Source organism: Capsicum annuum, chromosome 9, assembly GCF_002878395.1.
Source record: "Capsicum annuum cultivar UCD-10X-F1 chromosome 9, UCD10Xv1.1, whole genome shotgun sequence".
NCBI classification, from domain to species: domain Eukaryota; kingdom Viridiplantae; phylum Streptophyta; class Magnoliopsida; order Solanales; family Solanaceae; genus Capsicum; species Capsicum annuum.
The window spans coordinates 121751455-121777190 of NC_061119.1; the positions used below are offsets into that span (position 1 = coordinate 121751455).

Below are 25736 nucleotides of genomic sequence, written 5' to 3' on the forward strand. Positions count from 1 at the left end.
TGAGTTCAGTCTATAGTAAAGTGGTATCCGAGTTTCAGTATCTAGAGTTGCGGTGATTGTGTTCATGGTCTGTGCATTCATGTATGTATTCTCATACAGCATCTTCATGATTATTTATTTTAGATATTGTACATGCATGAGCCCTTGCATTAGCCTACATCGTCTACATACTCAGTACATTCCTGTACTAACGCATTTGCGCTATGGTGTTTTATTTGACACTATAGGTTCAGAGGAACAGGATTTAGAGTATTCTCAGCAGTTCAGTCCCAGTCAGCAGTAGTAGCAGTGAGTCTTTTTCTTTTGAGGACGAAGTTCAGTATACTATTATTGCTTCAGTCTTTTTTTATTTTTAGTTGATAGAGTTAATTGGGGAATTGTCCCATCAACTCCGCAGTTTAGATAGTTTAGAGGGTTTTCTGATAGATGTTTTAGTATTCAGTTTTCAGTATTATAAGTATTCATAGATGTTTCGAACCTTATGGTAAGTTTTCGTATTTATTTCAGATATTATGCAGTTTACAGGTATAGATATTAGTAAAGGGTTAGCTTATGATCCTTTGGGGTAATAAGCATCGTGTGACGTCTTGAGATGGGATCTCGGGGCATTACATACCACCTGATAGGGAGATAGATTTTGGCATTGATTTATTGCCAGATACCCATCCCATCTCTACTCCGCCATATAGAATGGATTCAGCAGAGTTGAAAGAGTTAAAAGAGCAGCTAGCAGATCTTCTAGAAAAAGGTTTTATCCATCCTACTGTTTCTCCCTGGGATGCACTTGTATTCTTCGTGCAAAAAAAAGATAGTTTCTTTCGTATGTGCATAATTACCGTCAATTGAATAAGGTCACAATTAAAAATAAATATCCTCTTCCTAGGATTGATGATCTTTTTTACCAGCTTTAGAGTGCTAAATATTTTTCAAATATAGACCTTCACTCGGGATATCATCAGTTGAAGGTTAGGGAGTCAGATATTCCCAAAACAGTTTTTCAAACCAGATACGATCATTATGAATTCTTAGTCATGTCCTTCGGATTGACTAACGCCCCTACAGCCTTCATGGATCTTATGAATAGGGTGTTCCAACAGTTTCTAGATCTGTTTGTTATAGTTTTCATTGATGATATTCTGATTTATTCCAAAAGTGAGGAGGACCATGTCAATCACTTCCGAATCATCCTTCAGACTCTCAAAGATCATGAGTTGTATGCAAAATTTTCCAAGTGTGAATTTTGGCTTAATGTTATTGCTTTCTTAGGGCATATCGTGTCTAGTGACGGGATTAAGGTTGATCCCCAGAAGATTAAGGTAGTGAGAAAATGGCCCAGACCCATGACTCCAATCGATATTCGGAGCTTCTTGGGTTTGGCAGGGTATTACAGAAGATTTCTAGAGAGTTTTTCTTCCATAGATACACCACTTACTAAGTTCACTCAAAAAAAGGTAAAGTTCGTGTGGTCTGACTCTTGTGAGAATAGTTTTGAGAAGTTAAAAGATAGGTTAACAACTGCTCCTATTTTGACTCTTATGGAAGGTATGGAAGGGTTTGTTGTGTACTATGATGTGTCCCGTGTGGGACTTAGGTGTGTACTTATGTAGCACGGTAAGGTGGTGGCTTATGTATCCAGGCAGTTGAAGGTGCATGAGCGAAATTACCCCACCCATGACTTGGAGTTAGCGGCTGTGGTGTTTGCGCTTAAAATCTATCGACATTATTTTTATGGGGTGCATGTTGATGTTTTCACTGACCATAAGAGTTTATAGTATGTTTTCTCACAGAAAGAATTAAACCTCAAGCAACGACGCTGGATGAAATTGCTAAAGGATTATGACATGAGCCTACACTATCATCCGAGCAAGGCAAATGTGGTAGCCGACACCCTTAGTAGGTTGTCTATGGGCAGTTTTTCTCATGTTGAAGAAGGGAAAAGAGAGATGGTGAAGGATATTCACTGACTAACAAATCTTAGAGTATGACTCCTAGATTCCAAAGATGGAGGGTAGTTGTTCACGAGATAGCTAAATCATCCCTTCGTGTGGAAGTTAAAGAGCAGTAGATTGAAGATCCCATCTTGATACAGATCAAGAAAGATATGGGTCAACAGAAGGTGATGTCCTTTGAAATTAATGGTATGGTATTTTGAGATATCAGGGTAGATTGTGTGTGCCAGATATAGATGGTCTGCAAAAAAGAATCCTTGACGAAACTCACACTTCGATGTATGTTGTTCACCCAGGCTCTACCAAGATGAATCATGATCTGAAAACCATTTATTAGTGGAATAATATGAAGCATGATGTGGCTAACTATGTCGCCAAGTGTTTGAACTGTCAACAAGTTAAGGTAGAACATATGAGGCCTGGTGGTACTTCCCAAGAGATTGCCTTGCCCTTATGGAAATGGGAAATAATCAATATGGATTTCATTAAGGGACTTTCGAGATCCCAAAACCAGTATGATTCTATTTGGGTGATTGTTGACAGGCTAACCAAGTCAGCACATTTTCTGTTGGTGAGGACCAACTATTCGGGTGATGATTATGCAAAGATTTACATTGAGAAGATAATCCGTTTGCATGGGGCACCTGTATCGATCATATCTGACAGAGGTACGCAATTCACTTCACAGATTTGGAGGTCTTTTCAGAGGGGTTTAGGTACCCAAGTGAACCTGAGTACTGCTTTCCACCCTCAGAATGATGGGCAAGCTGAGCGCACTATTCAGACCCTTGAGGATATGTAGAGGGCTTGTGTAATTGACTTTAAAGGTAGCTGGGTAGATCACTTTCCATTGATAGATTTCACCTATAATAACAGTTACCATGCTAGTACTAAGATGGCTCCTTTTAAGGCATTGTATGGAAGAAGATATAGGTCGCCAATAGGGTGGTATGAAGTGGGTGAGACTCAATTTTTTGGGCCTGATCTTGTTCATCAGGCAATAGAGGATGTGAAAATTATTAGAGCACGACTTAAGACAGCCTAGAGTCGACAGAAGTCCTACGCCGACGTTAGGAGAAGAGACTTAGAGTTTGAGGTTAGTGATTGGGTGTTTCTCAAAGTCTCCCATATAAAGAAAGTTATGCGATTCGGGAAGAAAGGTAAGCTGAGTCCTCGCTATATAGGGCTATACCAAATTTTAAGAAGGATAGATAGAGTTGCATACAAGTTAGAGTTGCCTACAATTTTGGGTTTTATTCTTTCGGTATTTCACATATCCATATTGAAGAAATGTATTGGAGATCATTCATTAGTGTGGTCTGTAGAGGAGGTCAAAGTGACAGACTCCTTATCCTGTGAAGAAGAGCCCGTGGCAGTCTTGGATCGCCAAGTTAGGAAACTGAGAAGCAAAGAAATAACCTCAGTCAAAGTGTTGTGGAAAAATCAGAAATTTGAAGAAGTAACTTGGGAGTCAAAAAATGACATGAGAGATAGATACCCAGGCTTATTTAATCCGGTGAATGAGGAAATAGAAGGTACAATCCTTGTCTTATTCTTTTATGGCCTTAGTGTACCTTAAAATCGTGCTTGTCTGTGTTCCGTGTCATCATTTGGGGACGAATGATCCCAAAGGGGGGATAATGTAAAACCCCGTAAAATCATCCATGTGTTAGCTCGTGGTAATATACTCTTAGAGTTAAATGACTAGAATAGTGTCAAAGAGACTTAGTCTCATTTTTGGCTTCCAAAGTGAGTAAAGTTTAAACCATATATAATTTTTTATCACGTGGGAAATTGAATGAGCTTTTCATCAATATAAGATTCGCCCAAATTCTATACCAGCGCAAGAAGTTATGGCTAATTTAAGTCCTAATCGTAAAACACCATCATTTTGGTGCCTGGCCCATTGCGAAGTGGGCCTATTTAGCAATTGTCAAATTTCAGTAGCATAGCGCGATTGTGGCGCGTCGTGCTGAAGTTCCAGGTCCCAACCAGTGGGACAATGTGATGGCTTCGCGTCGCGGTGACCTTAAAAATCCCATTTATTAATTTCTAATGAGCCACCGCGATCGTGGCGCATCGCGGTGGTCCATAAAATTGGACTCCCAGTTATATTTTTATTCCCTCTCATTAAGGGTATATTAGGTATTTTTCACCACCCTTATTAGCTTAAACATGAGATTTTAATCCCAAAGGACCTCATTCTTAATATTTTCATCAGAAACCATCAAGAATACTCCTTAGGGTTTCAAATAATAAAATCCAAACAACTCAAGATTCAACCGTGGGTTTTAGAAATTGATTGAAGATTTGGAATCTCCAAGCCGTGGGCATCAAGAATCATCCTTTAATTTCCTAAATAAAGGTACGTGGGGTTTATCCTAAAAACTATATGGAATTATCAACACTAGAACATGATTTAAAGATTATCAAGCATGAATTTTAAAGGGGTTTTGGAACTTATGATTTAAATTTCGCATCTTGGGTGTGTTGATGATATTATTGTTTTGGTCTTTAGGCCTTTCCTCCTTAAATTGATTTAAACCTATATGAATATGTATGATGTTGAAGATTTGATAGAGAGCATTATTATTGAAATCTCTCTCTTTGATGATTTAGAGTTGATGAACTTGTTAGGAATGATTTAAGATGCTTGTTTAATGTTTTGAAGGGGTTCTTTTCAATGTTTAAGTATTTAACATAATTTTGATGATGATGAGAGGGAGTTTCTTGTTATGATTTCATCTTTGTCTTAAGAATAAAGAATTGCATATGATTGATATATTTGAAAGGACCACCTTGTGTATTTGAAATGGTGAAAAAGAGAGTTTCTTGCATATGTTTACATGAGCTTTAAGAAAGAGTTTCTTGAAATGACTTATTGATATGGTGGTCCCAGATTTACGTTTTGAAACAGAGATTACTATATGCTAATAATTGCTCAGAGATGTGACTTGCAAGTCAATGGTATGACGATACCATATAAATGTATGCCATAACAGAGTTAGAGTTTTCAGAGTATGTTTTCAGAGAATGCATGTCTTAAAGAGTTAAAAATGGGCATAAAGAGAGTTAGGTGGTTGCCTGAAGAGGGCTAGAGTTTAAGTGAGTCTTGGCCTAGAAACGTGATTTGACGATCCGGGTATATTATTTTTACGCTGGCGACGGCCGTGTAGCGTAGCAGAGTCAGAGACTCCAAACCTTGTGGCACACTTGGGTTGGAGGTTTCCCCGCCAAGTCAATGGCAGATTCCATATAGCCCATGGAATTTTAGAGTTGTACGGTATACCACTTAGAGCAGAAGTAAAACAAAGAATGTCTTAGAGTTCAGATGATTTTCTTTCAGAGTCTTTCAGAAATGCCCATGAGATTTCTTACTATATGATATGTTAATGAACTGTTTTTAAATTGCTCTCATATATGTTGAATATAAATTATTATTTTGGATTTTCTCTGCATACCAGTACATCTGTATTGACCCCCTACCTCCCAGGTTCGGAGGCTCAGTCTAAAGGTCCGGCTAATCAGTAGAGTATTCCAGAGAGAAGTGATTTGTGCAGTGGTGAGCCTTCTTTGTTCCAGAAGGCCTATTATTTCAGATTATGTTATTCCGTTGTTTTGGTCTACTGGGGGCCTTGTCCCAGCTTTCAGATAGTTGTCAGATTTTTATGTAGTAGAGATTTCGCAGATTGTTTCAGATGCTGTTTAGTTGAGTTCGGATTTCATTCCTTATTGTTAAACTAAATCCAGAGTATGACCATGTTTTCATATCAGATTATATTTCCGCATCTCCTTTTATTATGTGAATGTTGTGCATTATTACCAGATAGAGTAGGACGCCCGGGCCTTCATGGTTTGGGATATCCGTCACGGCCAGGCCTTAGTTGGGTCGTGACATTGACTCAACTAAGATATGACATATATGGCGTACGAGTAAGGCCATTATAGTGACTCTATTAAAAGTTTCTTTAAGAAATAATACACATGATTTATTTTTTATTTTCTCCAACTTTTTACATATAACTCCTAGTCAAATTAGGATTTTTATTTTTGGTAGGAAACTGATTAGTTATTATTTTTGGTATCAAATAGGTTTTCTTTTATGTTAAGTTTAATCTATTGTTTGTTGTAATAGCACTATTTAAGGAGAAGTTGATGATCAATAATATGTAGTTTTTACCAGAAAAGAAAAATTAACTTCTTTGCATCTCTCCTCTTCTAACTCATCTCAATTTTCAGTTTTTAACTATATTAAAACCAACAATTGATATCTAGAGCTATTTTTCTTGAGGGACCTATGAGAGAAGAGATGGATTCTGAAAATAGTTTTTCACAAATGGCTCCACCCATTTTTTATAGTGAAAATTATCAATTATGGGTTGTGAGGATGGAAACTTACTTGGAGGCTCTTGATCTATGGGAAGCTGTGGAATATGATTATGAAATTAATCCGCTGCCAAATAATCCCACCACAACCTAAATCAAGAGTCACAAGAAAAAGAAAACCACAAAATCTAAGGCAAAGGCAACTCTATTTGTTTTTGTTTCAATAACTATTTTTACAAGAATTATGTCTCTCACATCACCAAAAGAAATTTGGGATTATCTAAAGAAAAAATATACTGAAGATGAAAGAATCCGAGGAATGCAAGTACTGAATTTAATAAGAGAGTTCGAGTTGCAAAGAATAAAAGACTCCGAGACGGTCAAAGAGTACTCGAACAGATTACTTGGCATTGTTAACAAGGTAAGATTACTAGACACTGAATTTAAAGATTCACGAATTGTTGAAAAATTTCTTGTTTTAGTGCCCAAAAGATATGAAACATGTATAACTACCTTGGAAAATACACAAGATCTGTCCAAGATTACTTTGGCGAAGTTGTTAAATTCTTTTTAGACACTGGAATAAGGAAAACTTATGAGGCAAGATGGTATAGTTGAAGGAGCCTTAGTAGCCAACCACAAAACTCAAAAAAGGGGTAAAAATATTAAAAATTACCCACCTTGTGAGCACTGTGGAAAAATGGGTCATCCATCATATAGATGTTGGAAAAGGCTAGACACGAAGTGCATCAAATGCAATCAACTTTCCTATGATGCAGTGATTTGCAAAAGTAAACTTGAAAATTATGAAGCATATGCACGTGTGGTCTATAAAGAAGAAAAAGACCATCTTTTTGTTGCAACATGTATCTCAAGTAAGGTTTCAACAAATTTTTGGTTGATAATAGCGGTTGCACCAACCACATGACTTATAACAAGAGTTTGTTTAAAGAATTAAAACCTACTAAAATATTCAAAGTTAGGATCGAAAATGATAACCAGATTCTTGTTGAAGGAAAAGGAATTGTTGTCATCAAAACAAGTTCAGGTAATAAAGCAATTTCAGATGTTCTTTATGTACCTGATATTGATCAAAACTTGTTAAGTATTTGTCAGTTGGTAGAAAAAAGATACAAAGTATCCTTTAAGGATAAACATTGCTTCATCAATGATGGTACTGGAAAAGAAGTTTTAAACATTAAGATGAGAGGTAAACATTTCTTATTTGATCCAATGGAAGATGTTTCTGTAGAACATGGAAAAGATCATAGGCTGGAAAAATTAGAAGATAATCCTCTAATTGAAAAGGCACAAGCAATAATGAACCTTTTAGATTTAAAGGAGCTTTCAATGTCCCTAAAGAAATTGAAGCTAAGGAGGTGTTATCTATGTTTCAAAAAAATAAAACAGGTAAGTTTAAATTTAAGATACAAACGAAGAAGGAAGACATGTCAAAAGGATTTAATAATCAAGGGTTGCATTCAAGACAAGAAGTGAATTTAGTTCACTATAAGCCAAAAGATGAATCTGTAGATTTATTCGCAAGGTCACTTTCGGTTATCAAGTGCGGAGATCCCAAGACAGAAGACCAAAATTTTGCAGTTCCTAAAGCAAGGAGGAGTGTTAAAAGTTGCTTTAACGGATAATGCACGTGATTTATTTTTTATTTTCTCCAACTTTTTTTTACATACAACTCCTAGTCAAATTAGAATTTTTATTTTTGGTAGGAAATTGATTAGTTATTATTTTTTGTAGCAAATATGTTTTCTTTTATGGTAAGTTTAATCTATTTTTGGTTGTAATAGCACTATTTAAGGAGGAGTTGATCAATAATATGCAGTTTTTACCAGAAAAGAAAAATAAACTTTTTTACGTCTCTCCTCTTCTAACTCATCTCGATTTTCAGTTTTTAACTGTATTAAAACCAACAGACTCCACGGAGGGTACACCTTGTATCAGATTGTAAGAACAGTTACTTGTGTAGAAACATAGTCATGAGTATTCAGGCAACACTTGCCTTACACTTAGCATTGATAGGCATCATATGACTATTTGTATTAGAAATAGTCATAGGACATCACCTATGCAAATTTTTGGGTGTTATATTATGATAAACAACCCTTACGTCATGTTTGATTAGCTAATAAGCTAGTGCATAAGTTACATTTTCATAGTGTATCTTTCACTTATATTTTCATAAATTATTCACTTTGATATTTCATATGAGCATCTGTACTTGTCTACTTATTATTCTACCTGCTTTATACACTAGTACATGTATATGTACTGGTGTCTCTACTTTCAGGGGTGATGTGCATTTCTATAAATGGAGGATCAGGCTTCTATTGCCTTTTCTAGCTGACCTTTTCATGAGCTTCATCTCTATCTAAATCCAGTATATTTGTAGTGCCTTTTTGGCTATGTTTACAGGTTGCTGATTGGGTACGTCAAGGTCCTATCTCGACCCAGTTCGCAGTTGTACAATTTTCAAACACTTTAGAGCTTCCTATACATCATACAATTGTCATGTTGTATATCTTTGCGCAGTTTGACTCTCTATTGTATATTTGCAGCTTACGTTAGCTATTCGCTCATCTATTGTCTTATAGCTTTTATATGTCATAGATAATTTGTATGGTAGGTGCTCATACGATTCTTGTCGATCCCTGCTGAGTTGGGGCGTGACAATATGCTCTTGATTGATTAGCCTTATGCAACTAAAACTAAACATTGTGATACAAGTTCCGACCTGTTTTAACATATGCCTACTATTATTTCGTAGAAGTAAAGAACTAACCAAAAAGACCCGAAGTCAAAATAGGAGTCGTAAAGACCAAATAAGTAGAGAGTAGTCCATCCTCTATACTGGATGAAGCACATGAAATAGCATCTCGTAAATGGTTAGAGTTTGATTATGCCCTGAATAACGAAAATGTTTGGTGGAATACAACATAGACCCTTAAATTTTACTTCTCCCCTTCAATTTGTTTAACATACTTTTCTTTTTAACTTTAGAAAAGGATATCTCTTCTCTTTTTTAGCAACTCTTTAATTTCAACTCTCCACATGCACATTTAAGATTACAACTTACTAGACTAAAAGACATTTTAATACATTTGATATATCTTTAATTTAAAACCACAAGATTCAAAAGTTTCTTTACTCTCTTACACTCCGTTTCAAGTCCAAATAGGTCAAACAAATTGAAATATAGGGAATAGTAATTTTTATTTGGATACTCAAATTATCGCATGTTTTGTTTAAGCACCTGGGCATATGATAAAATATTCTTGTTGAACAATTTTAACTAGAATTTAGAAAAAGTTTGTGTTTTCAAAACTCCATTACATAGACAAGTAAATCACTAAAGATATGTCGCCTCCATTGATTACACATTAGCCTCAATACATCATAAAACTCATGTGTGACTCAATTAATATGGACATGTATAATTAAAGGACATGACACCTTAGGCCACGGCATACTGAGCACTTGAAAACACACAAATTTTAAAAAAATATTAAAAATTTGAGGTGGAAGTATATAACAAGAATATATTATCAAATGTTTTAAGTGCTTAATTGAACTAGATATTGTCGATATATTTGGCCAAAAAGTTTTAGACGATAACAGCCACCAATCAAATCTCAGGAAATTACACCTAATGACCTTAAAAGGTCTTGAACTTCCGGACTCCGGCTTGCCCTGTGAATAAAGCTTTAGGGTTCAAAGTCAAAACTTGTGAAATTTGAAATCTTATGATGCAACAAGCCGGGCAAAAGTTCAAGTTTGCTATCTCCAAAATCTTTCTTGTAAATCACCCCACCAGGCCGACTAAGAACATTGTGGAAGTGGCCATATCTGACAATTGGTACACATTCTACTTATACACTCTGCTGCTGGACAATAAAAATTGATCGTTTACAAGAGCAAAGGAGGTGGCATCAATCAATTAATTATGCCTTGATCCAAAACAAGAAGAGATGGGCATACTCATGAACCCCTTACCACCCATTCGTATCATATTGTGGCAATGCAAAATGCTCTCAAAGTGGAATACAAACTCTGCGCATTTTCTTATTTCCAGAAGTGAAACGTTGCACAAATCCAATTCAAGGAAAATTCTTATTATTGGGTTTATGTGCATTGTTAGGACATACATGTACATAAATAAGATCTACCTTGTTTCGCCGACAAGAGAGAAGTATTCCAGAGGAATGGCATAAGCACAAAGAACTTTAGGCTCACTAACTGGTGGCAGACATCCAGTGGGGACTGCATTCTACCCAGGCCATTATCATTCTTCAGCAATGATCTATCATTAGACGTTCCCTTGGGGTACATGACTAGCCCCTTCTCCTTGATCCAAAGGCATATATTGTGCCATGATGGCTCGAATCTCTGAGTCCATGTATCTCTGCACATACAAGGTTTCAGGATTTAATGGAAAGGTGAAAGCAACATTGAACAAGAAAACAGATAAAAGGAAAAAACTGCATTGAATCTAGGAGCCCCGTATCTGCATATGCCAATGGATTTCATGCTAAGTTTAAGAAAGGCAAAAACTGAGAAGACGAATCTGTCCCGAAGATGGTGATCGGAGAGAAATATACGACATCAGAAAGAAACCTTTGAGCTCCTCTCTTTCTGAGAATCAAAGAAAGATATCCCACTCCAAAAACTTGATATTTACCCAAAAAGCTCTTGACTTTCTTGCTTTTATTGATTTGGTGGCACAGCTCATTTTGGAGACTTTTTACACACTCAAGTGGAAGCTATATAACTGGAATTTATGGTAAAACAGAAGGAACTTGCTGGCCTTCCCATCAACCATGTTTATTTAAGGATCAAACTACTTCAACAGGTAACTCAAATGCAAAATCCAAAAGGAAAAGCATCCAAGGAGATTTGACATGTCTAAGTATTTTCAAATTCCCAAATCACTTTAACAGCACTAGTTCTGAAGATCATTCGTTAATTACCATGGAAAAACTGATTAATTAGAAGAAGCATAACATTTCAAATGATTTTAGTTTTGTGTTTTCATCAGGTGAAAGTTCTCCATCTTTAATGACTAGAAGTGCAAGGCCCGTGGCAGCACGGACCCAACAGTAGAACATATGGATTGCAATTTTTAAGTTTTAGAATTTATCTTGGAGTAGAAAGTTTGAGCAGTAGAATATTTTCATTAGTATGATTGAGCTGAGGGGATCACAATTGAAACCTTTTCTTAGCCTTCTTATTGAATTTTGCGATCAGAAATATAAAGAAAGAATAGGCGTAAATCTGATGAAATAGTTTAAATCAAATACCCAGCAGATTATTGATTTTCAATATCACAAAGATTAAGAATCATGTAAACTTACCCGATAAAGAGAATACACAGCTTAGATTCACTATTGTTTTGTTTAATTATTATTTTTAACACAAGAAAAGAGTGTTGTTTTTTAATAGAGAAGGAAGAATTGAGATTTTCTTTTCTTTATTTTATGTTTAAAATAGAGAAATGTTAATTAATATTGAGGAGTTGTAAAAAGTTGAGAAAGATGGCTACACATATTTGATAGAAAATTTGCTAATGTTAAGAAAATGCGAAGTATTTGATAGCAAATTTGTAATAGATACACGTTTTTGTACCTAAATTTACTTTATTTATATTTAAATTAGTTTATAAAAATCTTTTGCAAATAATCTTTATACTTCTTTTCTTTAATTTCTTTAAAATATAGTAATAAAATTTACTTATGTTTTATTCTTCTCACACTTTACTACATACATTTTATCCTCTTTAAATCTCATTATGTCATTTTACCCTCTTTAAATATCACTGTACATTAAAATCACGATTGAAGCAGCTGAAGCAGAAATCAGTCAATTTTTAAAATTTTTTTTTGTTATTGTTATTTACAGTACTTTTTATTTCATTTTCAAATAATATATGTTGTTTTATATCTTCTTCTGTCCCGTCTCAATTTATGTGACACTAATATAATTTTGATAGTCAATCAAATATTTTATGTTGATATATCATTTTGTCATTCTTATTTTTCTTACATAGATGACTTATAAGGAGTAATATAGTAAAATCATCGTTCAAAAGACGAAAATTTAATTTAAAACATTAAGAGTTAATTTCGCATTTTATGTCTATTTTATTTTTCATTAAATATTATTTATTTTTTTAATACCTAGATGACTCATAATAATTAATTAAGAGCGATTGATTATGTTATTATTATAAAAATTAATATAATTTTATCATATCCAATAGTAATCATCGATAATTCATCGGAATAGTATATTAATTAAATACGGGATGCTATATTTGCATATGCAAAGTATGATATTTGCATATGCAAAGTATGTAAGAGGGACAAGTTCAAGTATCTTGGGTCCGTGATCCAGAGTAACGGTGAGATTGACGAGGATGTCTCGCACCGTATTGGAGCGGGATGGATGAAGTGGAAACTCGCGTCGGGGGTGCTGTGTGATAAGAAGGTGCCGCCCAAGCTTAAAGGCAAATTCTACAGGGTGGTAGTCCGTCCGGCCTTGTTGTATAGAGCGGAGTGTTGGCTAGTTAAGAACTCCCACATCCAAAAAATGAAGGTGGCAGAAATGCGGATGTTGCGCTGGATGTGTGGACTGACTAGAGGGGATAGAGTTCGGAATGAGAATATCCGGGAGAAGGATGGTGGGACTTCAGTGGAGTGCAAGATGCGGGAAGCACGATTGAGATGGTTCGGACACGTGAAGAGGAGGGGCATGGATGCCCCGGTCCGTAGGTGTGAGAGACTAGCGTTGGATGGTTTTAGGTGGGGTAGGGGTAGGCCGAAGAAGTACTGGGGTGAGGTGGTTAGGCGGGACATGGAACAGTTACAGCTCACCGAGGACATGACCCTAGATAGGAAGGTATGGAGGACGCGAATTACGGCAGAGGATTAGGGTCAGTTCGGGTCGCTAGTGTAGGGAATTACTTGGTGGGGGTTTTATTCTTGTCATGATTCCGTGTTCCGTGTTCCATGTTGTATTACGAATCTGTGTGCTTTCCCCTGCTTTCCTCTGCTTTATATTACTTATGGGTGCCGTATTTATGTTATGTAATCTGCTTCTGTGCTGCACTATGTGTTTGTGTGGTATCTCGTACCTTGAGCCGGGGGTCTATCGGAAACAGCCTTTTTACTTCATCAGAGGTAGAGGTATGGACTGCGTACATCTTACCCCCCAGACCCCACTAGGTGGGAATACACTGGGTTTGTTGTTGTTGTTGTATTGGATAGTGCATTATATTTATCTTTCACAATAATAAAATTTTACTATATATTTTTCTTTATTTCTTTTTAACTTGATACATATTGACCCAACACAAATTCTAAGAAAATATTCATTAGAAATTTATTTTATTAAATTAAATTTATTAATTTTGTACTTTAAAAATTTAAAGTTAAGTTTAAATATTAGTATTTCTATATAAGAAGAAGAAAAAAAAATTAAATTTAAATTTACTAAAATAAATAAATAAATAAAAATATTAATTTTCTGTATAAAAGTCAATTAAAATAATAAAATTGATTTAATGTAAATATTTAGTTGCAATTAATTAAGATAATTTTTTATTTTAAGTCAATTAAAATAATAAAATTTAGTTACTTTAAATATTTAGTTGCAATTAATTAAGATAATTTTTTATTTTGTCATGATTTATGCTGCACCGATAAAATTTTGAGAGTTGAATAGAATTTTTATTTATTTTTAAAAAAGTATTTTAACTTTTTAATTATTATGATTTATAATAATTTTTACGTAATTATCAAATAATATATTTACTCCTTGTGTCCCAATTTATGTGGCTTCTATACAATTTGGAGAGTCAACTAAAATTTTTATATATCTTTTAAATATTTTAAGTTGTTAATTATTATGATTTGCAGTACTTTTTCTTTTATCTCAATTTATATGGCATTGCTAAAATAATGAAAGTCAATAAAATTCTCTATGTCTTTTAAATATTTTATTATTGTGATTTGTGGTAACAAATTAGTTTTGAACATGATAGTCAATTAAATAAATAAAAAAATTTTACTTCCAATATGTAGTTATAGTTAATTAATATAAATTAATAGAATATATTAAATATTTAAACCATTAAATAAAACAATGAAATTATTATATATTAGGATATAATATGTAATTAAATGAAAGTAGAGGGGTGTTTTAATAATTACGTAAGAGGTGGTCGAAACCACCACTTCTATATAATAGAAAAATAAGGAACATTGTACAATAACATACCCGGATCCTATACTTGTATACAGCATATGCTGCAACCCCTGCAAAAGCCAAACCCAAGATGATGGTCCAAACAAGGCCCCAGCCGAACCCTGACTTCGCATCTTTGCCTGCAAATTGCTCCAACAAACTTAGTTGCAGAAAGACATCGACAGACATACAACTTTGAAAAAGAGTAGATCAAAGTAATAAGCTAAATCATGCTAATATCACAAACGTCATATTATAAAACTTACCTATTATAAAGAAACACCATATTATGAAAACTTAACTACCTTCACCAAAGCCAAGTATATAAGTCTACCATTACAAGTATATTTTCATCAAATTGACAGCATCTCAACTTACTTATACACGTGTCATGTTCATGCATGTACAATGAATTGCCACTGCAACTGCAATCATAACTACCCCAAGTGTTTTTGCATTTGCAATCAGCACATTGGCAAGCCAGCTTCTCCTTGCATTCATCAATATCTGAAGAAGGAACAAAATTGAAGACGAACTTTAAGGATAGTACTATTATTGTTTAACAAAAGTGCTATAAAATAGAGAGCAACACCATTTCAACCCCAACCTCGCCGGCATATACTGATTAATGTGTTCTTATGACAGGAAGTTAAAGGACTTGATCTCTTAGAAAGAAAAAGATGCAACTATTTCTGGGAAAATTAAACAGATACAGAATCCATATCTCAAGAAATAAATAATTAAATGTTGAAATGCTTTCGGGAACAATATAGGTCGACGGATTGATACATAATGAACAAATTCTACATACCCTCGCAACTGTTAACTCCATCCCCTCTGAATCCTGGTGGACATTTGCAACCCTTTGTGTGATCGTCCTGACAAGACAAGGATATGACATATAATGCCTCTATCTACAGAAAGTCATTTGAGATAAATGCCTAAATAACCCAAGAAACAGAGACATCTTAAAGTTTGGATCACTGCTCAAGTAAAACCAAAACAAAAGAAGGCATTTAGGGCCTCCCACAAAAGAATGACAATTGCTATGGAGGAAAGTTCAAAAGGTAATGCTAATCATGCTTGAATATAGCCTCTTACAATGCAAGCAGAATATGTCCTGCCATTTTGGGTTCCCTTCCAACATCCCCCATTTTTTATTTCACATCGCAATGCTCCAGATGCTGTCAAACCGCAAGCTCAACAGATTAGTCTAATAGTCTCTGAAGGCAACGTGCATGCATCACAACACCAATTTGAGGTGTGAGAAAAATGATGACAATTAATGGATGAAAAGCTTACCTTCACAGTTAGTATAACCATCACCAACAAATTTTACTCCCTGAACTACTGGGCATTCACATACTCTACCACGGAAAGTATCCTGCATCACAATTTTGTGCATGATTGGAAGTTGATCTAGAAGCAAATAAAACTGAAACTTTGCAAAATAAGGTTAATCATATAAGCAGTCTTTAGACAAATAACCCCACCTGGCATGCTGTAATGTTAGCAGCCTTGTCCTGCCAGCAACCACCATTTGATTCTAAGCATTCATTTGTTTCTATTTCTGCAAAGCAAGTATTAAAACAACTTTTGACTACCACCTTGTAGGGAAAACGCATAAACTAAAGAGTAGCTGGTCCTTAAAACCTGCCACAATGGAATATCCGAGCTTAATGTAGCAATTGTAGCTAATGTCGCTTTTATCTCATCATATTAAAAGTTGGAATATGTTGGGTAGCCAAAAACATCTGCAAGAATTTATACCAGCAATATTCTCTCACTTCTAGTTTCAAAAAAAATATTCTCTCACTTCTTATATTTTCACCAGTCTTTGCAACCAAGAAAATGATTCAACAACGATAAATGATTCAACACCATTGGAGATGCAAAAAAGAACTGGGGAAGATCCCACCGAGATCAGACTTCTGTCTCATTTTTTAAAAAAACCACAAGCACGAAGAAGCTGATACCAAATTATTATTGTTAGAATATGAGTAGGAATAGGATAGTATATAAAATCCTTCGTGAAAAAGGATTGTAATGTAGTGTCTATAAATAGGGTCTCGAGGTAATTATGTAAACACATGATTCAATAATATTTTTCCCCATTATTTCTCACATGGTATCAGAACATTGGTGAGAAACTTTAGAAAAAGAAAACTCAGTCACCATGTGTCAATTTTTGCTGATTGATTTGTGTCATTATCTGTTTTGTGGGTTGTGTTCAAAATACACTACCACCAAGAGGATCAGAAAGATCAAGCGACAAAAACCCAACCAAAACCACCGAAAAAATACAAGCCACGAGCTCCCACACGTCTGATAGAATTCCGTGATTTCGGCGAGATCTGCGTCACGCGCCGGCGAGTGAGCTCTTATCCGGTCGAATTTGAGTTGTTACTTTTCTGTTGGGGTCACCCAGCTATTCCGATCTCCGACCAGCTTCATTTTTTCAGATTCTACCAAATTTTTTAGATTCCGATCGCTGAAACCGTAACTCCAGCAACTTCACATTTTTTTCGACGAATTTTCAGCAATCTCAAACATCCACATACATTCTGTTTCTTGGTGTTTTCAAGTCAAAATTCCCAAAGATATCTTTTGGGTATGATATTTTTGGCTCCAAAAATACTGGAATTGAAAGTTCAAGTCCTATGATCACTTCCGAACCATTAATGAGAAGTCCAAATCATTTAGCTTGGGCTTCCTCGGTTGAGTTGTGGTGCAAAGGTCAAGGTGTCCAAGATCACTTAAAGATCAAGGCACTGGTAGATGAAAAGGGAAAATCTAGCGCGGAAAATGCGAAATCCAAAGATCAATAAGAGAAAGTTGACGCTCAATTATGTAGTCTGTTACGACGATCTATTGATTGATTCCAAGTTGATGCCCTTATTTCGTCCATTCCAGACATGTTATTTAGTTTGGAAAAAGGCTTGTGCTTTATACACTGACATATCTCATTTTTGTGATGTGATATTTCGAATGACCAACTTGAAGAAACAAGAATCCGATATGTCTACTTACTTGGGACAAGTACAAGCAGTCATGGAAGATTTGATATATTGATGCCCGTCACTGCAGATACGGAAAAACAACAAGAGCACAGACAGATGTTGTTTTTAGTTCTTACACTTGCTAGACCTTCTACCGACCATGATTCAGTACGTGATTAGATTTTAGCTAGTCCTACAGTTCCTACAATGGATGAGTTATTCGCTTGTCTGCTTCGTCTTGCCGCGCCTTCTAGTCACAAAGTAATTTTATCACCCACCGTTGACTCCTCTATTCCTGAATCTCAAACCTTAGAAAAACGAACATATCAGCCAATATGGAGAATAAGCGATGAGGAAGACGTTCTGGAAAATCTCGATCAAAGTGTAGTTATTGACAAGTTGCTCGGACTCTCCAAAAATATTGTCGCACCCGTGTCGGATCCTTCAAAAATACACTGTTTTGGAGGATGTGACACGCACCCGTAGACATTTTTGAAGAGACTGAGCAACTTACGATTGTCATAAAATTGAACACACTCAGGATATGTCATATTTTGCATGGTCCACCACCTACTTATGATCTTATTATTGTAAAGGAATATAATGAGTTCCTTTGAAATCGAGCAAGTAAGCAGACATCTCCATAGCTTAATGGACCATCCACTAATGCTCATGTTGCCCAGACAGAATATGATGAGTTCCTTCAGTATCGAGCAAGTACGCACACATCTCCATAAGTAGCTTCGGTTGCTCAGCCTAATGCTTATGTTGCTGGTAATTCTTTTGCTTGTGTTTCACAGTTTAGTACACTTGGATCATGGGTCGTGGACTCAGGCACTTCTGATCATATTTCTGGTAACAAATCACTTCTGTCTGATATTTTTTATTCACAATCTCTTCCACCTATTACTTTAGCCAATGGGATCCGAACAAAACCAAAATAAGTTGGACAAGCCAAACCCCTATCTCCTGTCAATCTTAGACTCTGTTATTTATGTCCTTGGTTGTCCTTTTAATCTTGCATCGGTTAGTTATTTGAAACGTGTCTTTCATTGTAGTATAAATTTTTTGATGATTTTTTTTTCTAGTGCAGGACCGTATTTAGGGACAAACAATTGGTACAGGACATGAATCACAATGCCTTTACCATCTTACCTCTGCAAATTCCTTCACAGCATGCTCCATTACAGACCCTCCAAACCTAATCCACAAACATTTGGGACATCCGAGTCTATCCAAGCTACAGAAGATGGTGCCTAGTCTGTCTAGTTTATCCACATTAGATTGTGAGTTATGTCAACTTGGAAAACATACTCATGCTACTTTTTCACGTAGTATTAAGAGTCGTTCAGAGCCTATTTTCTTATTAGTTCATTTTGATGTTTGGGGTCCCAGTAGAGTCGGTTCACCTATAGGTTTTTGTTATTTTGTTAGTTTCATTGATGATTTTCAAGATGTACTTGGGTTTTCTTAATGAAAGATCGTTCTGAGTTTTTTCTATATTCAAAAGTTTCTGTGCTGAAATACAAAATCAATTTGGTGTTTAGATTCGTACTTTTCGTAGTGATAATGTCTTAGAATACTTATTCTCTCAGTTTCAAGAGTTTGTGACTTATCAAGGATTATTCACCAGACATCTTGTCCGTACACCCCTCAGCAGAACGGTATAGCAAAACGGAAGAATAAGCATCTTCTTGAGACTGCTCACACTCTTCTCATTGAATCCCATGTTCTGCTGCATTTTTGGGGTAATGCAGTCCTCGCATCTTGCTATCTAATTAATAGAATGCCATCATCTTCCATTCAAAATCAGGTTCCTCATTCCATACTATTTCCACAATCACATCTCTACTCTATCCCTCTCGCGCGTTTGGAAGCATATGCTTTGTCCCCTCGTGCTTTCAAATGTGTTCCTTGGTTACTCTCGAGTTCAACAAAGGTATCGTTGTTATTCACAGGATCTTCTCACTACCTTATATCCGCCGATGTCACATTTTTGAATCTCAACCATACTATACATCTTCTAATCATCCTGATATCTCTGAGGTCTTACCCGTAACTCCAGTCTTCCCCGCACCAACCTTTGAGGAATGAATGGTTACTTCTACGTCTCCAGCTGTAGTGCCACCACTTCCGACTTATCATCGTCGTCTGCGTCTAACACTAGTCCCAGATGATTCCTGTCATGCGCCGCACACCGTTTCTACTGCCTTCTCCTAGCCAATCAGTTGCACTTTAAAAAGGTATACGTTCCACTCGTAATGCTAACTCACATTAGACTTTCTTGAGTTATCATCGTCCATCATTACCCTATTATGCTTTTGTATCATCTTTGTCCTCTATTTACATCCTTAAGTCTATAGGTGAAGCACTTTCTTATTCAAGATGGAAGTAGACTATGATCGCTGAGATGTCTTCTTTACATACGAGTGGTACTTGGGAGCTTCTTTACCTTCCTGCAGGTAAATTTACTGTTGGTTGCCGCTGTCAAAGTTGATCCAAACGTTCAGGTTGATCTGCTTAAGGCTCGCCTTGTTACCAAAGGATACACGCAAAAATTTAGGCTTGATTATGGTGACACTTTCTCTCTCATGACTTAAATAACATTTGTCCGTCTTGTCCAATCTATTGTTGTCGTTCGTCATTGGCCTCTTTATCAGTTGGACATTAAGAATGTTTTTCTGCACGATAATCTTGATAAAGAACTCTATATGGAGCAACCACCTGGTTTTGTTGCTCTTGTTGCTCAGGGAGAGTTTAGTAGCCTCGTATGTCGATTTAGCAGGTAACTCTATGGTTTGAAATAGTCCCATCGAGTTTGGTTTGGAAAGTTTAGCACAGTAATTCAGCAATTTGGAATGATTCGTAGTGGAGTTGATCACTCAGTGTTTTATCGGCATTCTGAACCAAATTTGTGTATTTATTTGGTGGTTTATGTTGATGATATCGTTATCACCAACAATGATCAAGATGGTATCACTAAATTGAAGCAACGTCTCTTTCAGCATTTTCAGACTAAAGACCTCGGCAAACTGAAATATTTTCTAGGTATTGAGGTTGCTCAGTCCAGATTAGGTATTGTTATTTCTCAACGTAAGTATGCCTTAGACATTCTTGAGGAGACGGGAATGATGGGATATAGACCTAATGACACTCCTATGGATCCAAATGCTAAACTTCTGTCAGGACAAAGGAATCCTAGAAGGTATAGGCGGTTGGTTGGAAAGTTAAATTATCTCACAGTGACTAGACTTGACATATCCTTTCTTGCGAGTGTTGTAAATCAGTTTATGACTTCCCCCTATGATAGTCATTCGGATACAGATATTCGTATTCTGCGATATATAAAGTCAACTTTAGGTAAAGGACTACTCTTCGAGGATCGAGGTCATGAGCATATCATTGGATATACAGATGTTGATTGGGCAGGATCACGGATCACCCTCTGATAGACGTTCTACATTCGGATATTGTGTTTTAGTAGGACGTAATTTGGTGTCCTAAAAGAGTAAGAAACAGAGTGTGGTTGCTCGAACTAATGCAGAAGCAGAATATCAAGCAATGGTTTTAGCAACTTGTGAGCTAGTTTGGATCAAATAGTTGCTGAGAGAACTAAAATTTGGCGAAACCAGTAAGCTGGAACTTGTGTGTGATAATCAAGCAGCCCTTCATATCACATCAAATCCAGTGTTTCATGAGATGACTAAACGCATAGAGATTGATTATCACTGTCAGAGAAAAGAGAAAAGATACTCTCAGGAGATATTGTTACAAAATTTGTGAAGTCAAGTAATCAACTTGCAGATATCTTCACTAAGTCTCTCACCTATCCTCATATTAATTACATTTGTAACAAGATAGGTACATATGACTTGTATGCACCATCTTTGGGGGGGATTAGAATATGAGTAGGAATAGAAATAGTATATAAAATCCTACTTGAAAAAGGATTGTAATGTAGTATATATAAATAGGGTCTCAATATAATTATGTAAAAACACAATTCAATAATATTTTTCTCCATTATTTCTCACAATTATTAGCCTTCAAGACAAAGAAAAGATCAAGGAAAATAACCTTCAGTTAAACAAATTGCAGGCTCGGTTGTCTCCTCAAAACCTGAACAAATTGCCTTGAGGACTGCTCCCTTGTCCAGCTTACCTAAGATGAAGATAAATGCTTTAAAATAAGAATCTTTCTGTTTAAGTCAAACACACTTCCACCCTAAATCAAACGAGGTGTACCTCTGTACTGTCTATTGTTTATAACTAGAGTTGGCAAGATAGTCACATCTCCACGAGCACCCTTACCTATCTGAAAGAAGCAATATAAAAGGTGCAAATTCAACTCAACATAGTCTCAAATGCAATATAGAAGATCTGTTCTATCACTTCTATAGGACACACACCTGGGTGTCCTGTTCAGCCTTTAGAACAGGGTTGTGAGAATCAGCTTCAGGATCTCCAACACATTTTTCGATCTGTTTGACGTCAAACCCTGCAGAGTACATTAAAAGAAAAAGGAAATTCAAGACATCATTTCAAATTCCTATAAAGAGCAAGGAGTATTAATTAAAACACAAGAACCACATAACAAGGAAAAATATTTGCATAGCCATGAACAACATCAACCTTAGCTCGAGAGAAAACAAGGAGGGTGATCATTTTGCCCATTTCTGATTACTTGAACAGATAAGTAAAGGCATTTAATATAAAAGTGCAGAGCAGAAAACTATCACGTGCTATCATGATTTCTTATTATCATACGGAAATTGTTTTTGTAGAATATTGTCAATTGGACTATTAATACGAAAACAAAAAATACATGCAAGACGAAAGATAGATACAACTGTGTATATTTTGATTGCAGCAAAACAAATCTATTTAAGCTCAAGCAGGATAATAAATATATGAGACCGAGTTCAACAAAACTATGATCTTTTGGTAGATTACAAAAATTGCACAATAATGATGATATACTCTTTTCTTTTTTGAGCAAAGGGTAACTAAAAAATGATGATAGTTTCTAGCTTTCACAGCTCATAAACAAGGTGGAAAAGACAGAAACACCACCAAAAAATACAGTTACCAACAGCAACCAATGACTAGCACCACCACCTTACAAGAGAGAAGAAAATATGGATTGAGCTAGACTTATGGCTTCATCAACACCAAATGTACATCAGTAAAGCAATAATGTGCATAAAATGAAAACACCAACAAAAATATGAAAGGAAAGAAACTGCAACCTACCAAGTGACTTGATTACTTGATCTGCACATTCTTTTGTGTATTTCATCTCTCTCATTGGACACCGTATTGCAAAGTCAGTGGCATAATCCCACCACAACCAAGGTTTTCCACTTTCATTGGCAACCTTATAAAAACAAGCTTGCCGTAAATTTTGCAAAACGACATCCTTACCATCATAACCTTTACTGAAGTCTTGCTCAGGGTCAGGAGCACAGTATCTGCCATGGTTGATGCACTGGGACTTGCATTGCTTGCTCAAAGTAAAAGCCTCCGGGCAATACCACGTTATGTAATGGGGAGTAAACTGCGTATAACCTTTCTGCTCAAGTATTTGGGCAGCCCCTTTGAAGTTTTTGACAAACTCTCTCTGGCTTTCGCACTTGGGGCCACACTCATCATTACTATTGGTCCAAAATTCATATTCCACTCGCTCATCAGGATGTGGAAGAGCCTCTCTCCAATCGAGGTTTATGTTAACCATTTCTCCTCTAGATAGTTCCTTCTTGATGCTATCCCCAAGAGATTTGCTAATTAAAGCCGATGGAATGGTTATATCTTGCAAATAATCTGCCTTTGCATCCTCTTCCTCAGGGGTGTCCATGGTAATTAAAGGTTCAACACGATCATCAGCAACAAGAATAGCGCCTGCTCCAGCTTGCTGAGCATTCCAAGCTTTCAGCGTGAAATAGCAATCTGCCAGCACAGGAACAAATACATGCACCAACAAAGAACAAGAAAGCACGAGTTAGATGTACACAGTTTATACAAGCTTTAAAACCATCCCTGATGATAAATGATACATACTCTTATAAGTTGATGTAAGTGGATACATTGTGTAAATTGTTTCAACATGAAACTGTTATAATAAGTTAACAAATAAAACCACTCCAAATACAAAAAACACTCCTCTGTTGTTCAGTCGAAGAGCCAAACAAATTCATGCTCCCAGTTGCATAACAATATTTAGCTTCAAAGGCATCAGAATTATGTTTCTCTGAGGACTAGCTTGCAATTCTACAAATAACTGAGAGAAAGATCGTAATATCAGCAAACATATAGCAAAAACTTCTCTTTATCTCTTTTGGGGATAAGCTTGCCTGTTCTTGAATTTTCAGGGAAAAAAAAATAACAAAGGCAATTCTTTGCTAAAACAGGCAGCAGAAATTTGTCATGTTCTATTAACAGGGTCTACATCCGATGGTAAAATGAATTTGGCAGAAAATTCGAAGCTGTTAACTGAATTAGCAGGAATCTCATTTACCTCCTCTATCAACAAGAAGGAAGACTGGCATGCCTCCACGCTTAGATTTGAAGGAGATATCAAAATCCGAGAAATTCTTGCATGATTTTTTATTAGTTTTTGGGTACATAACAATACCAACCATGGTTCCTCCATACTGTGGGACCCCAAAGTTGCCAATTGCACATTCATACACCTCTTTGATTGGGTCTGGTGATGTTACTCTCAAGCTGTTCTTCTCCACCACGAATCTACCCAAACAACAACCACACAGCACAAACCATACACACACTAAAAACCCTACCTTTTCCTTCATCTTCATCTTCAGAGAAGAATATAGATGACCCAGATCAGGAAAAGTCCAAATTGAACCCCTCTCAGCTACAAATTTACATGAAATACCAAATCTTGATCATCAATGATCTAGCAAATTTCACCTTTTGGACCCAGACTCTAATAATATTGAAAAAGCTCACAAGTTTAGAGGAGAAAAACTTGAAGAAAATACAAAAGGGTTGCAATGGTAAAGACCAAAATTCTTGAGACGTGTAAAATATGCTAACTGACGAAAGCTACGTGTACATAATGAGAAACTATAACACTATTATCACAGACACAGATATTTGCTTGGGCTATATTTGGAGTTTTCGCAGCAACAAAATTTCGGATGTGGACGAAATAGTAGTTCAAGATTGAATCTTTTCATTAGCTTCGAATGAAAATTAGTCACATCTTAGTACTATTTTTCAAAATTAAGTTATTGCTTTACTTTAATTTACTTTACTATTGTGCAGCAGCATCCAACTCCTGTATGAGCTGTCATTTTAGTATATCATATCTAATTAATTATTTTAAATTATTTATATATTAAAAAATTAATAATATTTAATAAAAAATATTATTATTAATAAGTGTGAAGAAGCTGACAACTCTTCGTCAATGTATCTACTTCTTCAACTACTTGAGCTGTAATTTTACTATATTATACCTAATTAATTATTTTAAGTCATTTACATATAAAAAAATTATTAATATTTAATTAAAAAATAAAATAGATATTTATGACATATCTGTTTCGAATGCTTCAATCGTAATTTTATTATATTACCTCTAATTAATTATTATAAATCATCTAGGTATTAAAAAATTAATAATATTTAATAAAGAAAAGTAAAATAGATATTTATGACACGTCTGTTCCGACTACTTCAATCGTAGTTATATTATATCACCTCTAATTAATTATTATAAATCATCTAGGTACTAAAAAACTAATAGTATTTAATAAATAATAAAATAGACCTAAATGATAAATTAATTCTTGATGTTTTAAATTAATAGGATATCTTCTATGAGACTCATTTAAATTTTTTTCACAAGTATTTTTACTCCATGATTTTACTATATTATCCCAAATTAATTATTGTAAGTCATTTACATATAATAAAATTAATAATATTTAATAAAAAAAGATATATTTATCCCCCTAAACTTATCACGAAAACTTACTTTAGCCATTAAACTTAACTTGTAATTATTTACCCCCTTATGAACTTTAAAGTGTATTAAAAACAATTATGCGGCTTTGACGTGGATCCAACGTGGCTCCGAGATGGCTCCAATGTGGTGCAAGTATGATGCACTCTCCATAGTGAGAATGATATAATTTTTTGTGGGTGGTAAAAAATTCATATAAAAGTTATTTAGGGGGTAA

The 25736-nt window shown here is 35.5% G+C and overlaps 1 protein-coding gene across 2 annotated transcripts; it reads right to left on the reverse strand.

Moving 5' to 3' along the window:
- Positions 1-10327: 10327 nt before the first annotated feature.
- LOC107842472 (vacuolar-sorting receptor 1) lies at positions 10328-24820 on the reverse strand. Of its 2 annotated transcripts, none has more exons than XM_016686334.2 (12): positions 24044-24820; positions 22783-23475; positions 21939-22027; positions 21775-21844; positions 21608-21691; positions 16025-16101; positions 15834-15915; positions 15633-15715; positions 15343-15409; positions 14910-15038; positions 14565-14671; positions 10328-10692 (listed from the first exon to the last, which is right to left on the reverse strand). In XM_016686334.2, exons 1-12 carry the CDS (start codon positions 24342-24344, stop codon positions 10597-10599), a joined length of 1878 nt encoding a protein of 625 aa, XP_016541820.1. In that variant the 5' UTR covers positions 24345-24820; the 3' UTR covers positions 10328-10596. The 2 variants fall into 2 exon arrangements, with proteins under 2 accessions (XP_016541820.1, XP_047252917.1); XM_047396961.1 differs by having other exon boundaries at positions 10628-11477; positions 24044-24758.
- Between the last annotated feature and the right edge of the window lie 916 nt (positions 24821-25736).